The sequence below is a fragment of the Pteronotus mesoamericanus genome, unplaced genomic scaffold, assembly GCF_021234165.1.
Source record: "Pteronotus mesoamericanus isolate MK-2021 breed Mesoamerican mustached bat unplaced genomic scaffold, CSHL_Meso_final contig_502, whole genome shotgun sequence".
NCBI lineage: Eukaryota > Metazoa > Chordata > Mammalia > Chiroptera > Mormoopidae > Pteronotus > Pteronotus mesoamericanus.
Genome location: NW_026555187.1, coordinates 4,420,578 through 4,439,979, shown reverse-complemented (window position 1 = coordinate 4,439,979; position 19,402 = coordinate 4,420,578). Strand labels below are relative to the sequence as shown.

The following is a 19,402-nucleotide window of genomic DNA, read 5'->3' as shown; positions in this document are numbered from 1 at the left end:
GGAAGAACAGAAGGCTGAGCGGCTTCCCCTCCCGTCCCCCCAGGCGTCTGCTGGTCTTGGGCATCCTCCTCCGCTGCCTGTGCTCTGAACAGAGCGGCAGGCCTGCGCGCAAGCAAGTAGGCCACGGCCTCGAAGGGGCAAGCCGGCCCTGCCCTGCTTGTCCCCATGCCCCTCCCCCTGGGTCCTCAGCGTGGCATGGAAAGTGTTGTCAGGTAGGAAGGACATTATCCCTCTGGGGTACTGCAGGGCGGCTCTGGAGCCTGGTGGCGAGGGAGGGGTGAGGGGGCTCTCTCCCTGATGTGGTCACGTGGCTTACCTGGGACCCAGATCTGCCTTGGCAGGGAGAGCAGGTATTTTTTTCTTCTCTCAGACACGGGGGACAGCTGTCCCGTTGGTACTTGCCAGGGGCAGGCCAGTGCTGGGGACGAGACGCGTAGGTAGGAGGGAGGATAGGCGTGTGGAGGCCCCTTCCTTGTGCCCACCCCTCTCGTGCCTCCCGGGAGGGAGGCAAGCAGGCAGGCACGGCTCACCCCATTCAGTAACTGGGGACACGGGAGTACAGGTCACACCATAGGCAAGGGCAGGACAGAGCACGGCTTTGGGACAGACCCTCCTCCGGCAGCAGCTGGGTTGCCCTCCCCTCCCCACAGAGGGCCCCACTGTGGGTGGGGACCCTTCCGCCTCTGCCCCCGGCTTGCTTCCTTTACAACTTCCTCTCTTCCTGATCAGGCGCTGCTCCTCTTTGTGGGCCATGAGAGCCTCCCTGTTTATTCTTTTGTTCCTCCCGCCGGGGGGTCCTGGTGACATTTTGAGAGGCCTCGTGGATGGTGAGGCCAGGCAGGGTCCCCAGAGTTCCCAGGGGCAGTGACCGCAGTGCTGGCTCTGCAGAAGGGATGCGAGGTCGGTGTGCCGGGCGGACGTGGGGCCGCCCGGAGGCTTGCGCACCCGCCGGTGCGGTGCTTCGCGGGCGGCGTGCTCCCCAGGGCCCTGGCCTGGCGGCGCTCTGCCCTGTCCGTTGCTGGGAATCCTTCCTTACGCTGCAGGGACATGCGTGCCATTCCCATCCTCAGGCTCTCGGTCACGTGGCAGGGCCCAGTACACGGTCGGAGAAAGGGTGAGCGGACATCTACCACCTCATCCAGACCCAAGGGGTTTAGATGAAGAAATCAGTGGAGTCTCCCCTCTGGGGACGCTGGAGAGACCAAACAGGGCAACGGCAGTTAAGTGTCTATGCAACGAAGTGTGGAATTGCCTGGTGCAGACGCCGCCTGTAGCGGGAATACAGAGGTGGGAGAAATCCACGCAGGCGGTGGTCCGTCGGGGGGCGCTCCGCAGCGCAGGGCGGCAGGCGGGCCTGGGGGAGGCCACAGGAGCGAGCGGGCCTTGCCTGTGATCGACGCCGTTGGGACTGAGCCTGCGTTTTGGCTCGGAGGTGGTGTTGGGACGCCTCCTCGGCAGCAGCAGGCGGGCGCGTCGCACTCCGCGGTCACCCAGCCCCCACGCCTTGCAGGAGCTCCATCGGGCTCGAGGCTGCCCGCCTGCGGTGCCCTCAGTGCTGGGGCCTTTGGGAGGGAGACGCTTGGCCAGCACCAGCAATGTGGCCTTTGAAGGCGCTGCGTGAGTTTCCTGTGGCTGCTGTAACAATGTGCCACCAACTGGGGGGCTTAAAACAGAGAGGTGTGTTCCCTCACAGCCCCGGAGGCCCGAGGTCTGACATCAGGTGTCCCCAGGGCCAGGCCCCCGGGGGAGGCTCGCAGGGAGAGCCCGCCCACGCCTTCTCTCGGCTTCGGGGCTGCCGGAAGTCCTTGGCGGCCGGAGCTGCAGGCGCACGTCTCCAGCCTCTGCCTCCGTCTCCTGTGCTGGGGGCCTGTGTCCCTTCCTCCCTTCTTACAAGAACAGTCGTTGGACTGAGAGCCCACCCTGCTTTGTTACTACTTCGTCTCGGTTATGTCTGCAAAGAAATTATTTCTTAGTAGGGTCACAGTCACAGGCATCGGGGATTAGGATGACAACCTGTCTTTTTTGGGTGACACAATTCAACCCACAACAGGTGCTTAAGAGATTGTGTTTGCCTCCAGATCCCCTGAACCCGATGACACCTCTGTCCCTCTCAGGTCTCCGAAGGCCTGGGGGTGGTGGGCCGAGGCCGCCCCCTCTCACCCTCTCATTGCACCCGGCCTTGCTCGCTGGGCTGTGGAGTGGGACCCCCGGGCGCTGGGCTCCCCATTCAAGGTGAAATCCTGTCGGGGCTGGAGCTTGGCTGGAAAAGCTGCTTTTCCCTGTTCTGGGGCTGGGTGGTGAGGTGCTAGAGGGTGTGTGTGTGTGTACGGGCGGGAGGGAGGGTGGAGATACTGCAGATCCCTTTTCCTGGGAAAGACAAAATATGGTTAGAGCGCTGCAGAATGCTGGCTCTGGAAGGACCTTCAGGGCTTTGGCTCTGGAGCAGTGGGACCTGCTGGGAGGGGCACCGCCTTGTGCTGGAGGGCTGGGACGCCGTCCTGGCTCCCCTGCCCTGCCGCTGGGGACCCTGGGCATGTCATTTAGCTTCTCTGAGGCTCGGCTTCCTCCTCCGTAATGTGGGACAGTCGTAACAATGGCTTGCCAGGCCTCACAGAGCGTTTGTGAGGATTCAGTGATAAAAGGTGGCTGTGTGCACACAGTTAAGAGAGTGTCACCAGTGCTGACAGCGAGGCACGGGAGATGGCAGGTTACGGTGGCAGGGGAAGCAAAGGCTGGTGGGATCCGGGAGCTGGTGGTTTGGGGTAGGGCAGGCTTTGTCCTGGTTTGATGAAGAACAGATGGGTCGTGAACACCCTCGGGGTGTCTCGCCGCCGGGCACTCTCGTGCCTCTGGGCGGGCTCCGTGGACCTCCGCTGCACTAGGACGGGCTTGCGTACCGCCCTGCAGGTGGGACAGTGGTGTGTGGAAGGACCGGGCGGGCCACAAGGAGCGCTGCCAAGCCGGAAGCGGCGCCCAGCTTTCCTTCCTGGGTCCTGAGCGCTTTTGGCAAACCCACTGCGCTTCTCTGTTCCTCGGACTGAGCGACCCACCCAGTGTAGGCCGTGCCTGGGCCGGGTGCCCGGCTCTCCGGGAGCTCTGTCCCCTGGGAGTGCCCAGCCTGAGCCCCCGCGGCGTGGCGCCCTGTGCTCCTCCTCTCCCTCGCCTCCTCCACCCCAGGAAGCTGGGGGAGGAGCCCTGTGTTGCAGAGGAGCCTGGATGGCAGCCACACTAATCCGTCCGTCCTCTCCCTGGGTCTCCTCCCAACACCAGGTCCCGGCTGGCGGACTTCCATACCAACTGTCGTGCCTCCTACCAGACACTCACCAGCTGCCCTGCCGACAACTACCAGGCGTGTCTGGGCGCCTATGCTGGCATGATCGGTAAGCCACCCCCTGCATGCCCGGGCTCACAGCGACGCCTGGCTGCCCGTCTCGGTGGGCGGGGCCGAGGCCCAGCCCCGGCCAGTGGGTGGGCAGCCTGAGCTCACTCGCCTTTGTCTGTGGCAGATTCAGATGGAGCTGCCTGGAGCTGAGGGTGGCTCTTCATCACGGGGGAGGGAGCAGGGACCTTGTAAGGCTTTCAAAATAAGAACAAGTAACGATTGCAGGTGCTGCGCTAAGCAGTTCACATGACTGTCTAATTCCCATAACAGCACTTGCTAGGGAGGTGTTGGGATGTCTGTTTTACAGACAGGGAAACTGAGGCTTAGAGAAACGGAGTCACTGGCACAGGTTGGTCCAGCTTGTAAGTGTTGGCACTGGGTCCAAGTCCAGGACGTGAGCCTCGGCACATTCCTCCAGAACACACTGCTTGGTGGCCCAGGAGAAAGCAGGGGCCGAGCTCTGGGAGGGGCGGCTGGGTGTCTCGTCAGCCACCCAGGCCTTTCCTGTGTGCCAATGCCCTCTGCTGACCCCCGTGGTTGCCTGGAATAGTGATCCTCAGAGTTTGGGTTGTGAGTTGGGACGTACGTGTGTTTGGGGGCAGGTGGGAGGGAGGGAGGGTCCCTAAGCCGCTCGTCTGTGGTGCCTGGGATCTGGAGACCCAATGAGAAGGTCTCACTGCTCCCCTCTTCTTTGCCCCCTTTCTCCCTGCCCAGGGTTTGACATGACGCCCAACTATGTGGACTCCAGCCCCACGGGCATCGTGGTGTCCCCCTGGTGCAGCTGTCGTGGGAGTGGGAACATGGAGGAGGAGTGTGAGAAGTTCCTCAGGGACTTCACCGAGAACACCTGCCTCCGTAAGTGCTGCAGCGCCGCCGTCCCCGAGGTGCCCCGGAGGCTGCCGGAGCTGTTCCCGTCTTCTGCCCTGGGACCGCCGGTGATCTGGGTGTTGCCTCTGGAGACCTCGGTTCGAGCTCTGGGAGGGTCACACCAGAGCCATTGGTGGGCCAGCCTCAGTTTACCACGGGAGGCCTTGTGCCTGTGTCAAGTCAGGGTTGAAGTTTTCCAGTTTGTTATGGTGGCAACTGCAGACGGGTTCCTGTGGGGACAGCCTTGTGGTGAGGATCTCGCTGTCTGTCACTTCTCCCTTTAAGGACCTGTATTTAAGGGCCCCATGGGAATCAGTGACTTCCCCCCGCCCCGCAACTCACCAAACTTCCAATCCAAAGGCTGGAGAGCAAGGTGAGCCGCAGGCTCTGTCTGCCTCCGTCTTTTCAGACCAACCCCTTCGCTATGCACGCCCGCTTCCCTTCCCTTCGTCCACTGGGAACCCCGGGGAAGGCAGTTAGGGAAGGGATGCGAGTGATGCCCAGCGCAGGCGGAGGCAGGATGAGTTGGAGGACACGGAGGTGGAAGTTTCTTCAGGCCTTTGGTGACAGGGCCAAGTCTTGGGGACCGAGTTTTGTCCAGGAGGCTCCATTCATGCCATCCTCAGTGAATTGGTGCTAATTAACGGTGTGGGAGCCGGTGAGGCCCCCAGGGAGGAGGGCTGCCTCTGGGGCGCTGGGGTGCCCGCGGTGGGGACCCAGCAGCAGCTGAGGTGGCGAAGGAGCCAGGAGAACCTCGGCCTGGGGCTGGCGGTGGCGGGGCTTCTGGAGGGGGTGTGGTCGCAGCCCGGGAGGCCACTGAGAGGGGTGCTCGCTGCCCTGGGTGGGCGCGGCCCGTTCCTCCCGCCAGGCTTCCCACGGCCCCAGCCCCCTCCTCTCCTCATCGCCTACATTTCCTTCTATTCCAATCTCTTGTCTTTTTTAATCTCCCTCTTGCCATTTTCTTCTGACACATGAGACCCTATATCTGAAGGGGAGCCTCAGCACAGCTAAGTCTGGACAGCTACACTCTGTCCCGGCAGGGAACTTAGGGCTGAGGCGGTGAGGGCAGAAGTGACAGAGGTGGCCCCTGATTTCTCTGCACCTCCCTGCTCTCTCCCTCCGCAGGGAACGCCATCCAGGCCTTTGGCAATGGCACAGATGTGAACCTGTCCCCTAAAAATCCCTCGTTCCCGGCCACGCAGGCCCCGAGGGTGGAGAAGACGCCTTCTTTGCCCGATGATCTCAGTGATAGCACCAGCTTGGGGACCAGCATCATCACCACCTGCACATCGGTCCAGGTGAGGGGACGTGGCTTCGCGGCTGGGGAATGAGCCAGGGCAGGCTGAGGGCCCAGGGAAGCACCATGATGTCGAGGCGGGTATGGGAAGTGAGCAAGCGGGGGTGCGCAGGGCCCTTCCTTTGGTCAGGGACCCAAGAGGCAGGGAGGAGCTGGCGCGGGCTAGTTTCCCACGTATTCACCCTGAGGCATTCACCGTGGAAGGGTCTGGCTCCTGCTCGGTGACAGGCTTGTACCAGGTGGCATGGGGCACAGGAGGAATGGAGTGGTCACTGTGAATGAGGCGTCGGCTGCTTCCCGAGTGTGTGCCAGTGGACTCGCCCTGCTTCATCAGATTCCCTCACAGTGAGGTGCTGGCGTTCTCACTTGACACACGGGAACGGGCCCAGGAGGCTCAGGCAACCCGCCCAGCCGTCCCAGCTAGTTAGAGGCGGATTTCGCCTGCATCTGACCCCGAGACCCATGCTGACCATTTCTTGGTCCATCTGTCCGACGAGTGTTACGCACGCGGTGTGTGCCAGCCTTCGCGTGAGAGGCTGGGGAGAGGCTGATGGATGAGCTGGACACAGGCCGGGGTTTTCTGGTCCTAGCGGTGGTGTCCAAGGTCGGACAGTTGAACAAGCGTGAGGCAGGGACGGCGGTGAGGGCCACGACAGGGACACAGGTGGCCTGTGGAGGCCCATCGTAGGGCTCCCCTCAGGCTCTCCCCCTGCCGGCCTGCCCTCCCGCCTCCCGCGGGAGCTACCGTGCCTACTTGGCTCAGGAGGCTGGTGCCAGTCAGAGCACACACACTCGATGACATATACACTCTCTCCATGACACGCACACTCAGTGACACACTCACATGCACTCAGCCCTCCTGTCGCGCACAAAGTCTGTGACACGCACACTCATTGACGCACAGGCATATACACTCATGCCCACTCCCGTGCGCACCTGGAACAAAGAGTTTAACCTGGGACCGAGTGCAATCTTCCAGGGAGAGCAGCAGAGGGAGGGACAGCGCAGCGGGCAGTGGCAGGGCACACGGGGCTATTCCAGGCAGGAGTAGGGACGGGACTGTCCAAGAAGGTGGGGGGCAGGGTTTGGGGGCGCAGCCGGAGCATAGGTGTGGGAGGCAAGGGGAACCAGGCCGGACCGTGTGTCAGGCAGCGAAGACACCCGTCTGAACGGGGCTTGGGCCTGTGGGATCACCTGTGGGCCACGGTGCTTCAGTCTCGCACGGTGAGTAAGTTGGGGAGAACTGGGGCACAGCATGTGACTGCAGGTGACAGTGCTGCCCCGCTCTGTGCTTGAAATGTGCTGAGAGAGACGACCGTGGACCTCCATTGCTCTCGCCACACGTACACCTGCACCTACACACACGCGCGGAAAATAGTAAAGGTGCGACGCAGCGGATGGGCCGGTTGGCTTGTGGGGAGGGTTTCACCGCGCACACGCACATCGGTCAGACCGTTAGGCTGTGCAGCTAAAACACGGGGTGGGCAAAAGTAGGCTTACAGTTGGGAGGCCAAGAAACCGTTTGTTCTTGTGTCATTTATCAATTACGGTAGTATTTTTCATACGAACAGTTGTAAACCTATTTTTGCCCCACCCCGTGCACAGCTATCGGTGGGCAGCTAGAACCTTGATCGAACTGGAAGGAACCCCGTGTCAGGAAGAGGACTGAGCAGGGACAGGCCTGGCAGGGGTGTTCGGTTCCCTGGGCACGTGCTGCGCCGCCGGCCGGGTGCTTGGTGCCGTGTGGGGGGGCGGGTACCCCTCCTGCCCGCTGGGCGCCCCCCGCCCCGTGCGCTCACAGCTGATCTCCGCGTGCGCTCACGTCAGACTCAGCGGGCCCTTCTGTGTCCTGCCGCCCCTGTTGCTCCTCCTGATGGGGGCGGAGGTGCCCTGCCGCCCTTGGGCAGCTCCTAATTACACGGCGCACGCTTGAGCGGTGGCTGGCGGGGCTCGGAGGCCTGCCGCACACAGTCCCCAGCTCAATTTCACGCTAGAGTGGCGGGCAGCTCGGCTGGCCAGGGCCGTGCCGCCTGTCGGGAGACCTTGCTGCGGTGCGGCCGCGGGTCCCTCCGACACCGCCCACCCCCGTGGCGGCCTTCCTCCCTGGCCTATGGGGGCGGCTTGCCCACGGAGATGCCGCCTCCGCAGGCGGCGCTCACAGCGACCCGCTGAGGGTGTGGAGAGGTCAGGGCCATGCCTGCGGTCCCCTGCAGCCCCCTCAGTGCCTGAGGGCTCCGACTCCTTCCTCCTCATTTTTACCTTAGAAGTTTGCTCAGTCGTTGCCCGGCTTCCCCTCATCCCAGCCTGGTTTTCTGCAGCCTCCCCGTCTGGGGGCCTGTCGGACCTGTGGTTTGATTCCCGTGGGGTTCATGCCTGGTCCGTCTGCGAGGTGATGGATGTGACGGTGCCTGGTGACTGAGCAACACGATAGTTGGGGTCAAGAGTCCCGGGGGCTGGTCTGGGGAGACTGCCTGGCGAGGGCTCCCCGAGGCGTGGCCCCTGCGACCCTCCACTCGGGGTCTGTGGATCCTGTGCCCCTGGGCAGGACAGCTGGGGACAGCCATCCCAGGAGGAAAGGGAGAGGAGCAGACCCTCCAAGGTTTCAGTGACAGCCTTTCTTTTTTTAATGCTTAGCCGAAGAGATGTGAGTATTTACTGATTGTAGAGTGAGAGGAGCAGGGAGAGGGGGAGAGAGAAGTATCAATCATTTGCCTCCCGTGCAAGCCCCAAGCAGGGATCAAACCCACAGCCTTGGTATGCGCCCTGACCTGGCATCGCACCTGCAGCCTTTTGGTGTGTGGGACAACACTCCAACCAGCTGAGCCACCTGTCAGGGCATCAACGACAGTGTCTTTAAAGAGCTCTTGCTCCACGCCAGGTGAGGGGGTGCAGGTGAATAGTGCCCTCACCTTGGCAGGAGGCCGGGTGGGCGGTTTGTCCCTTCTCCAGCCTGCAGCCCCTCCCTCTGCTCCCTGGTTTGGAAGGGCTCCATGGTGGCCGTTGTGGGGCCCTTGGGAAGGAGGGGGAGTCCCCGAGGGAGGGCAGAGACAGGAAGCTGAGCGCAGGGTGGCAGGGAGTGGGGGAGGCCGTGCCCCCCAGACATCCCTGTCCTGCCCATCCCCAGACCTGGACCCTTGGGGAGGCCTTAAGGACCCTTCTCTGACCCAGAGATGAAGGCCGGTTGGGGACCCCACTTGAGTGAGTGGGTGTGAGGACCAGATGGCACTCTGAGATCACCCTAAACCCCAAAAGACGGGAGCCCGTCGAGGACAGGAACCTGTGCGCGGTCCGCAGCGCTGCGGCAGTTCCCCTCCGGCCGCACTGTGCTGCCCGCGCCCCGGCCCCTGCGCCCCGGGGACTCTCCCACGGGGGTTGCTCTGGGCCCGCTTGCAGGGCCCATCAGATCAATGGCATCCTCACCTTCCCTGTGCTGAGGGGCCCCAGCAACACAGTCTCCTTTGCTTTCTGTGTCTCCACTGGCCAGTTTCTGCTGTTACCGGTGACACTGCCCACATGTGCGGGGGATTTAAAAATGTGGCGGGGTTGCCAGCGCACCCCCCCACCCCCCGCATGGGCGCGCAGCAGCCAGCAGCCACCCGCCCGCTTTCCCTCCTTGCCCTGACTGCTCTCTGACGGCTGTCTCACCTAATGCACAGGCCCGTGGGCGTCAGGCTGGGGCCTCTGTCCTGTGTCCCTCTGTCCCTGTGTCTATTATGCACACATTTCTGATTTATAATTACGGCTTGTTTCAAAGCTTTAAGAGACTCGTGTGCATTCCCCCTTTTCTTCCCTCCCTCCAGCTCTCCCTTATAGCTGTTCATTTGTTACCCTGTCCGAGCATTTGTGCAGTTATTCAACAGAAGCGCTTTTTATATGCCACCGTATTCCAGGCACCGGGCCTGACAAACATCCTCGGCCAGTACCTCGGTCCCATACTGGTGGGACGGACACACTCAGATAGTCATGGGGACGAAGTGATTGGCACCCAAAGAGGACGGGTCACGTGCTGTGGGGTCCAGAGGAGGGAGGGCTGCTCTGGGCTGGCGATGGGAGTAAAGGTTCACCCACTGGTGGGGCTGGCGGGAAGGGAGAGTCGTCTACGTGGAGGTGCGGGAGGGGGCTGGAGAGGGGAGGGCGCTGCAGGCAGAGGGCAGGTGGAGCCAGGCAGGGAGTCGGGACAGCACAGAGCTGGGGCTGTGCTGGCCCAGTGTGGCCGGCCACCCGGCGGGTAAGTCACGTTCCATCAGAACACCCCCACACCCCTTGGTTGGCACGCTGTCCGCGCACAGTGGAGTGGAGTAGGGTGCCGGGCCCTCCGCAGAGTAGTGCTCGTGCCCGGGCCTGAGGAACAGCGGGGGTGGTGTGGGCCGGGGCACAGGGTGCTGATCTGGGAGGTGGGGGTGGGCAGGGATGAAGCCAGGCGAGCGGGTTGAAGTGGTGAGTGTTGAGAGGCCATCGAAGGCTTCTGAACAGGTAGTATCGTGACTAGAAGGTGAGAACTCCGATTGGGAAGATGTCTGACAGCTGGAGGAGATTGGTTGGCGGGGGAGAGAGATGGGGGGGGTGGGGACCTGTTTGAGACCTTGGCGATAGGTAAGAAAGGAGAGGCTGAACTAGGGGCGTGGAGGGGGGAGGAGTGGTGAGCTGTTGCGGGGAGGTGACCAAAGGTGCTGAGATGGGGATGGGGCCTGGGCACCAGCAGCAGGGACACAGGACGGAGCCGGCCAGCTCCAGCGGCAGTTTTCTCGTAGGTAGGACAGACCCTGGACTTGGTCCCAGTACCTGGGGCCAGACCCGCAAGGCTCTGGGACTGCCAGACCTGGCTTGCGGGGTGCAGACTGAGGTGGGCGAGGACGTGGAAGAAGGTGAAAATTTCCTTCTAATTTTCTTTGGGAGAAATTTCCAGAAGGACAAACCTTGCCTTTGCTGCCATCCTCCTCCCTCCATGTCTGTGTCCCTTCCCCAGTGCGGGTCCCCCAGTGCCACCTGCACAGCCAGCTCTTCCAGGCTTCCCTCCGGCGGCGCCCCTCAGTGTGGGCAGCTCTCCCGCGGTCCCTGTGCCCACTGCCGTGGCAGAGCCCTGCCTCCCGCGCCCAGCAGCCCAGGCCTGGGTCCTGTGGGCCCTGCAGAGTCGCAGACCCTGAGTGTGCCTCCGGGGGCGAGAGGCCCAGGGCAGGGCCCGCCTCTGCTGCCCCGGCCTCGTTCCGCTGGAGTCCAGGCAGTGAGATGGGTGTCGCTGTGGGGCGGCCTGGGTCGGGGCGTGGCCCGGCAGGGGACAGCCTGCAGCCCCAGTGGGAGGCGGGGGGAGGAGGCGGCCTATTTTGCTCCTCCTACGTATTGAACCGGGGTGCGGTGTGAGCAGGGCTGTGTCCGCTCATCTTGGGAACCCCTCCGGGGGGAGAGTTCAGGGGCAGGAGGAAGGCCAGGAATTGGAACCTCCTGTGGTTTTCGAATTAGGTAATGGAGCTTCTTTCTCTCTGTGTCCCACCCCTCCCACGTGCCACTTCAGGGAAGGGCGGCGATGGGCGGACACCAGCACCGTTCTGTGTGCCCGGGACTGGGCGAGGGGTCTCGGGTTTTCCTTGGGAGAGGTGGCGGCAGCCTGCACGGTCCGCCCTGAGTGTCCTGGACGCCAGGTGCTGTCCGCCTGGGGCAGGCTTCTCCCGCCTTTGCTTCCTGAGCTGTCGGGGTGGAGAGGCGGGCGGAGCCCTGGGGCCCACCTCCCCGCCCTCTTCCCTGGCCCTCCCTGCTCTTCTCCTAGGCCCGGCCTGAGGAGGCCAAACTAAGCTCGCTCTGCGCCGTGCCCTGGGGAATCGAGCCCTCCTGCTGGAGCAGAGCTTTGCTGTGCCCTGTCTACTGTCTTGTATGTTGTCACATGGGTCAGTGCAGTGCGTTTGTCTGCCTTATTTTATAGATGAGGAAACTGAGGCTCCAGTAGATGGAGGGACTTGTCTCAGGTCATTGGCCGAAACAGACTGGAGCCCGGGCTCTGGCCTCTCGGGCGCTGCCTGCCTTCTTTGGGTCAAGCTGCGATCCCATGGTGGGGTGGTCAGCCAGGGGCTAGGGCCCTTCTGTCTACCAGAACGGCTGGAGGGGTCTGAGGACGACACCTGTGCACTAGATCTCATAGCGCTGGATGGAAGACCTTTAGGACGCCCCGGGACACCTCCTGTGCCGCCTGCCTTCCGCACCGCATGTGGCCCTCAGCTCCGGAGCCTGCAGGACGGAATATCGCTGGCGCAGGACTTCCTGTGAATGCTGTAAAAAGTGCATCCACGATCGGGTGCTCATGGGGCATGGCGGGGGGGATCTTCATGGAGACCAATCCTCTCCTCCCCCCAAGTCCCTGTGGCCCGGGTCAGAGACCACAGCTGCCCTGGATTCCCTTGGGGCTGGCCCAGGGCGGTGCGTGCGCCTCCTCATTGTAATGTGGGTCCGAGGAGAGGGTGAGGGGTCCTCCTCTGGTCCTTTTTCTCCTTCTGTGTTCCCTCCTCTGTGATCCTCCCCCTCAGTGACCTTCCCATTCCCTTCCATTCCCTGCCCCCTTCTCCCTTTCTCCCCCTCTCCTTCCTCCTCGTTCCCCCTCCCCTCGCCTCCACCCCCTCTTCCCTCCCCTGAGCTCCTGGTCTCTGTGGGCACCACTTTCCCTTTTCTCCCTACTTTTCTCTTCCTCTCGTTTGCTCTCTCTGCCTCTTCCCTCTTTCCCTCCCCTGCTTTTTCCTAACAGCTGACAGCGCTCCCTCCCCTGCTCCCTCCTAGGAGGAGCGCATCAAGTTCCACTCGTTCTGAACTGCGTGACCCAGCCACAGGCTGAGCTGCGCCAGTGTCCACACGAGGTGTCCTTGCCTCAGCCTGGCCGAGCGCTTGGCCCCCGTGGCTTCCCTGTGGGGCCGACCTGGGTGCAGCCCTCCCGAGCCAGCAGCGCCGGGGACCCTGAGCCCCCTGACAGTTGGCCTTGCCTCATAGAAGGTGGTATGGCCAGGCTGCCTAATTGAGTTGTTTTCACAGACCTTATTTATGTTTACACAGTAGACTATTTGTTAAAACAATTTTGTGCATGACTCCAGTGCGTAAAACGAAATGGAGCTGCGTCAGTGAGCTGAGGTGGAGGACCTTCGTCCAGCTGGCTGACCACACAGGCTCCTGGTGTAGTGAGCGCAGCGGGGGGGCCTGTCGGGGGGAGACCCACCTGCCACACCTGGACTGATAGGGCAGGAAAGGAGGCCAGAAAAGCAGGTGCTGGGCTGGGTGACCCAGAGCCGGACAGGCCGCACAATGGCGCAGGCAGGGAGCTGGCAGGGCGGGGGGCTGCTCCGGGGAGCGACTGAGGGAAGGCGAAGGTCCGGGGCAGCCAGACAGACGACGTGGTGGCAGCACAGTCTGAGGTGGGGCACGCGGGTCCTGGCAGCAGCCCCCCTAACAGCCCTGGCTGGGGCGGCCCTTGGTCCTGGGCCATGGAACCCAGACCTTGGGCCCAGAGGGCCTTGGAGTGCACACCCTTTTCCAGGGATACAGGTTGGTGGCTGGGCTGGGCTGGGCCTCGGCACCTGGGGTCACTGGTGACGTGCTCTTGAGCAGGCTCCTCCGGGCCTGGTCCCTAGCTCCACTCCGGCTGCCCTCCTCCTCCTGTGGTCACATCGCCACCGGCAGTGACCCTGTTCTTGGCTAGACCTCCGCGCGCCAGCTGGGGCTTCATTTAGCTGACCAGCTGCCCTGGGTGGTAGATTGCCTGCGATGTCCAAGGGATTGTTGGTACGTCTGGCCAAGAGCAGCGATTTAAGCATAATTTCTTGGGCTTCCCGGTTGCTCCTGGTGGCCAGAGATTCCCCACAGGTGCCTGGAGAACCGAGCCGTTGGAAGCCGGCATAGAAACAGCGCAGCCCCCAGCTGGTTCCCGTGGGTCAGTTATGATGATAACAAAGGCCTGTCCTTCACGCACACCCTCTGGTCCTGCATCAAAGTGCTCACACCAGGGGTACAGAACCCCCAATCGTTCCCCCATGAGCTTTCCTTTCTCCTCACCCTGACCGCAGAACTGCAGGTGCCACATACCTGTTCAGGTAGGAAGGCTAACGGCACTGTGACCAGGTGGCTGCCTAACGTGCGCAGGTGACAGACCACTAATCAATCACAGCTCTCCTTCCCATGAACCCAAATGAAGACTCGTGGTCTTCCTGGAGCAGTTCTGACCTGTGGCACGCATGCAGGCACGCATGCATGCGTTCATTCTTCTATGCATCTGGTAAGATGTTTTTTCAGCTGCCGTTATGGGCCAGACACTGCTCAGTGTGAGGAGAGGAAGACGCGGCTTCTGCCTGGTTGAGAGCAGCTCTGGGAGTGGTGGAGAGGCCTGTGCGTGGCTTACTTCAACAAGCCATAGGCTGGAGAGCAGAGTTAGGACTCTCTCCTTCGGGCCTGCAGCGGAGGCAGGACCGAGTCGCTGAGGAGGTCAGAGAGGGGCCTGCGGGCGGCAGCCAGCGCCCCGGCACGTGTGGCCTGTGCTTCATGGCCCAACAGCGGGTGGCAGGGCCATGGGATCCCGGGCCTCATCGGAGTGACAGGACAGAGCTCGACCGGAGACGCAGCCTATCCTTACTGTGCCTTCTCTTCCACAGGAGCAGGGGCTGAAGACCAATGGCTCCCAAGAGCTAAGCATGTGCTTCACAGAGGTGAGTGGGGGCAGAGTGTGGTGGCCCAGGGGACTGGCCCCAGGAGGCTGTTTCTGGGCGAGCTTCAGACTCCCAGCCCTCAGAGCCCAGTGCGGGCCGGGCCCGCCGAGCTCCCGGTCCGCCTGCACCTCGGGGGGCATGACCCGCTGGGGAGCGGGGCAGAGGCTGTGGCCGGCGTCCTTGGCTGTCTCTCTGGGAGAGACACGAGTGGCAGCTCTGAGCAGCGGCTCTCCCAGGCCTTCCTGACTCTTTAAGGCAGATTGTCTGTGTAACTTAGATGAGGAGAGAGGCCGCATAAAATCCTACAGGAGGAGGGGAGCGCAGTCAGATAGGCCGGGGGCCCTTGATGGCAGGGGAGGGGTTCAACCCCATTCAGGAATAGGAAGAACAGAGCTGCTCGCTCCTCTGCCCTCAAGAAGGTCCTTGTGGGCCTTGGGAGCTGCTTCTCCTTGAGGTATTTATATCCCCCCTCCCCCGCTGGCCTCCATCTGCAGGCTGCCTCCCTCACTAGATAGTGTCACCAGGTGGTTCTGGGGACTGTGACCCTGCCTTCCCCAGCTGGGGGGCTCCGCCCAGCTCGCGGGAAGCCTGGCTCTGCCTGCAAGCAGGCCCCCCGGGTGGGCTGGGAGGACAGGGATGTGGGGAGGCCTTTTCTTTGTGGGTTCCTAGCCCTGCTGACTCATTCGGTTGGTTTGTCTTCCGTGTTCTCTTTGCTTCTGTCTCCTCTGCCGTGGCCTCAGCTCACCACCAACATCATCCCAGGGAGGAACAAGGTGATCAAACCCAACTCAGGCCCCTGCAGAGCCAGGCCATCGGCCGCCTTGACCGCGGCCTCCTTCCTGATGTGGAAGCTGGCCTTGTAGGCTCTGGGCACCGTGTCTGGAGGTTTCCGAAAGCTTTGTGGATGACAGCACCCGCCTGAGGAAATGGAAACACAAGACACACAGACACACACACACACAGACACATGCACACACACACCTTGCAAAAAATTTTTTTCCCACCTTGTCTCTGAACCTGTCTACTCCCAGGTTTCCTCTCTGGAGAAGTTTTTCTAAACCAAACGGACAGCAGGCGGGCAGCCTGAGAGCCGCCCGGAGGCCCCGTGGCAGGGGCACCCCAGTGCCGAGGAGGGCACGAGGGTCTAGACATGCCCTGCGCTTTCTCCTGGCACTTTTCTCTATGGACCCTGTTGCTGGAAGAAACCAAGATGGGACCCCTGCGGCCCAAGGGACTTGCGGCCTTGCCTGATGTGGTCTGGGGCAAGGCAGTGGCCACTGCTTTTCTTAAGCTGCCCCCTTTGGGGACTGGCCAGGGGCTGGCGGGGCATCAGGCGGTGGAGCATTGAGGCTGGTCCCTGGGGTCCAGCTGGGCACCTGTGGCACCTCTACTTGGCTTCAAGGGTGGAGTTTCTTTTGCCTCCCCTCTGTGGGCCGGGCGGGTCTGCTTCTGACTTGTGGAGGCCTGTGACGCAGAGGTCCCTTCCCCCAACCTTAGCATGGGGGGCTGGGCAGCTCGGCCCACCTGGGAGACCCCCTGGGGCCGAGGGAGCAAAACTTGGACACCATCTCAAGGTTGCTGCTTCCTCCTTGGCGGCAGGAAGTTTGAAATTAAAGACGATTCTTTTGGGTGGGTCTCTCGTTGGAGAGAGGGGCTGCTGAGGGGGGCAGAGAAGGCCACGGTGGGACGTCCCCTGCCCCGCACTCTGGTCTCTGCAGCTCGCTCTCCCCCTTCCACCTTGTCTTTCCTTATTTCTGAAATGTACACCGACTGTATGTACACAACATGTTTTCCTTCTCAACATATATGTATATACACATCATATACATATATTGCGTGGTTTCCCTTTCCTTTTTTTAAGAAACCTATCAAAATAATACCCCAACAGATGAGCGAAATGTATTATTGTAAAGTTTATTTTTTTTATAACATTGTCTATGATGAGATCGAAGGAGACGGACTCCCTGTGTCCTGGCCGCCGGGGCGTGGAGGGGCTCCTGGTCGTCCTCACGGTGGCCCAGGCTTCAATAAACGTCCTAGGACGCAGCTCGTTTCCTGCCTCGCTCCGGTGTGCCTTGTCCCCTGCTCAGTTCCTGGCCCCGTGCCGCACCTTGGCTGCTTACCTGGGGCTCCCGGTGGGCCATCCGCTGTGTGTGCTCGGTGAGTGATGAGGCTCCGTCAGGAGGGGATGAGGCCCCTGGCGGGCCTGAGGATGCCAAGTCTGCTGGGCCGCTCACCGGCCAGTCCCACCTCCCCGCCCCAATCAGTGCCCTCTGGGGGTTGGCCCCGACCTGGAAGGGAACAAGAGTGGCTGTGAGGATGGGGGTGGAGACACAACTTGATGTGCTTTGCGTATGTTTTTGTCTTGAGGCTCCCTGGGTGGCTGGTGTCTCGCTGCTGGGACCCCTGGTTTATTTGAGGTGTGTGATTGTGAAGGCAGGACCTGGCCCCTTGGGCCCCGCCAGGGAAGGGAGACAGCTGTGGTCCACCCTTGGTCTCTCCCCGCTCACCACCCGCCGCCTCCAGCTGCGGGCCCGCCAGTCTCTTCTGGAGTCTCCCGGGAGGGGACGAGGAATAGGCTGCTGAGCGTGTGCGGGCGCGCGTGGCAGGAGGGACGTGTAAGGTAGTCCGGTGAGGGGATGGTGCCACTGTCACTATCGGGAGATGGGATGCTGTTTTCTGCTCCCCAACCCTGGGTCCCTCCAGGTGGCTCTTGTTTCTGGTAACATCTGCCATGTGCACGGTGGCCGTCCCTACGATGCACTGTGTTCTGGCCCCTGGTCAGAGGGGTGGTGAGCCAGCCAGCCCAGCCCTCTTCCCATCATCACTGGCCTGGCTGCGTGGAGGCAGCCTTGGGAGCCATTTGGGATCCATGTTTTTTGTCAACAGCAAAGTCTGGTTAACTTAAAGGCTTGGCGGGAAAGGCTCCCAGCATCAGTGGGAGGTAGGGGGCTGGGGAGGCTAGGACAGGGGCCAAAGAACATGTGAAGGGCTAGACGGCAGGATCTATAGGGGCCACACGTTGCCACCTCTGTGATGAATGACCACTAACCGTCACCCAGCGGGCCACATTGGGACCCTGTGCCTGCCTACCTCCCGCCATTTTGGGGTGCAGTGATACATCACTTCTGACATCCCTAATGGGAAGTAAACCCTTGGATTGCATAATGGGGAAGAGAAAATTTCCCAAGAAGAAACGGAGGTGCCATGAGGAAGGGCGGTGTGGATTCTGGGCAGCTTTACTCTGCCTTAAAACATCTCCTAGGCTGATCATGTAGCTAAAATTTTACCATTAAAAATTCATTCCTTTGGTTGAAATGACTCCTGTTCTCTGTGATCCTCTCAAGAAATGTCAATAAAACTGGGAAGAATAAAATGTTATTTTAATGTTAATTAGCTTAAATAGTTTGAGTCTTAGTAACATGAAGATATTTGGGCCTAGACATTGCAATTGGGCTTGGGGGACAGATAAAGGGAGAGAAACGGGGGAAATCAGGAGCTCGGTAGGGGCTACCAGAGAGAGGTCTTGAGTTGTTTTGGGAGTCCTGGGAGTCACCACATGCCTTCACCCCAGAGTCGGCAGCCCGTGAAGGGATTTTTGCCGCCAGCCCCCTGGGGACGACGGGTGATCGGGGACACGCGTGGTGTGCCGGGCTGTGCTGTCCTGCGTTTTCTAGGCTCCAGTGCCTTGTGAAGTCGGAACCGTGGAGGAACGTGTCTCCTCCCGGGAAAGCTTCCAGCCAGGGCTGAGTCTGCTCAGCAGAGAACGTCAGCCTGCCACCTGGCGCTCGCCCCTGCCGCCGTCCTTTCAATGCAGCCGAGCCCCCCGGTGGCTGTGGACCCAAGGAGGCAGGTCCAGGAGCTCAGGGAATGTGGCGTCCAGGGAGCCGTGCCTTGGTCCTGCGCTGCAGGTGGTGGGCTGGCCTGGTTCCAGTAGCAGACACGGGAACATGTTCTCCATTTCCTGTGCCCCCGCCTCTGCCTTCATGACCTGCTGGGCAACGCAGGTTTCTCAAGACAGCCCGGCCCTGCCCTGATTTGATCCTCAGGCCCTAGCGGGTCCTGGTATGTCCACCAGGCCGTCGATACCAGGCAGCTCTGGGCCTGCCCAGGTGGCTGCCTCCTGCCTGTACCCCGGCTCCTGCTCACGGCTCACCTGCTCACTGAGGTGCCTGCCCCAGGGCCCCAGGGCCGCTTGACTGCTGGGCCTTGGGCTCCCAGGGTCTGATGGCCCCACTGCAACAGCTTAACTTCATGCCTACAGGCTGTGGGTATGCATGTGTGTGCACATGGCCCCTGTCCCTAGTTCCCTGCCTTGTCCCACTGACTGCCAAATACCCATATAAGACAAAGGCAAAGCCCCTGTATTGCCGGCTGGCTAGAGAAATTCTTTGCCAGACTTATCTGTGATGTGAATTTAAATTGGGCCTTGCCTCCAAGTGGGCTAGGATACCAAGTGGGTAAACTACCTGGTCACATACCCTCTGATAATACAAGTATATGTGCTCATAGCCTGCTGCGCATTCTTTAAAGTCTCAGTGGGGTAGATAACCTGTTTTTTTAAAAGTGGGTTAATTTTTTTTTTTTTTAAAGGAAATACTAGTCACTTGGAGCCAAAAGTGCAAAATAGGTTTGGTAACATTCTAAGTGGTCAGTTTAATGTGGTAAAGAGGCTGGTTTCCAGTTACCTGTTCAACCTTGGTTATTTCACCCACAAAGTTATGTTAGCCAATAATTAAGGTCCTTCTAAACTCTTAAGCAAACTCCAGACGGGAGGAGAAGGGGGGAAGGGAAGAGAAAGAGATGGCAGAGGGGACACTGGTGTCCCGCCCAGCGCCGCCCCCCGTCTGAATGGTGGGCCCTGGACTGTCTAGCTGACCACTTGGAATTTCTGAGTTCTGATGTGTTTCCCAAAACCCCAGCCGCATCACTTCATTGCACACCTCCTACATTAGAAGGACTAAATAGAAAGGGCATTGAAATCTGCACCACAGTGCTGTTTAGAAGATCAGGGCCACGCAGACTGTCAGCCAGAATGTTGCTTGCCACATTCCGCTTCCAGAGTCAGTTACTTATTTTTTGTGCTGTACTTTCCAGAGCAGAAAAAGGGGAGTGAACATTTTAGAAGGGTTTTCATAGCTTTGCTGAAAAGCAAAACCAGGTGCAGGTAGCTTAAAATAGGTAGAT

General features: G+C 61.0%; 1 protein-coding gene across 1 annotated transcript in view; it reads left to right on the top strand.

Moving 5' to 3' along the window:
• GFRA2 (GDNF family receptor alpha 2) overlaps positions 1 to 16,094 on the top strand; it is a 79,682-nt gene extending 63,588 nt beyond the window's left edge. Inside the window, exons 5-9 of the mRNA XM_054578764.1 lie at positions 3,271 to 3,380; positions 4,097 to 4,237; positions 5,375 to 5,547; positions 14,162 to 14,215; positions 14,956 to 16,094. Of these exons, the coding sequence (XP_054434739.1) occupies positions 3,271 to 3,380; positions 4,097 to 4,237; positions 5,375 to 5,547; positions 14,162 to 14,215; positions 14,956 to 15,078 (601 nt within the window). The 3' untranslated portion in view covers positions 15,079 to 16,094. The remainder of the gene's footprint in view (positions 1 to 3,270; positions 3,381 to 4,096; positions 4,238 to 5,374; positions 5,548 to 14,161; positions 14,216 to 14,955) is intronic.
• The last annotated feature ends 3,308 nt before the right edge of the window (positions 16,095 to 19,402 follow it).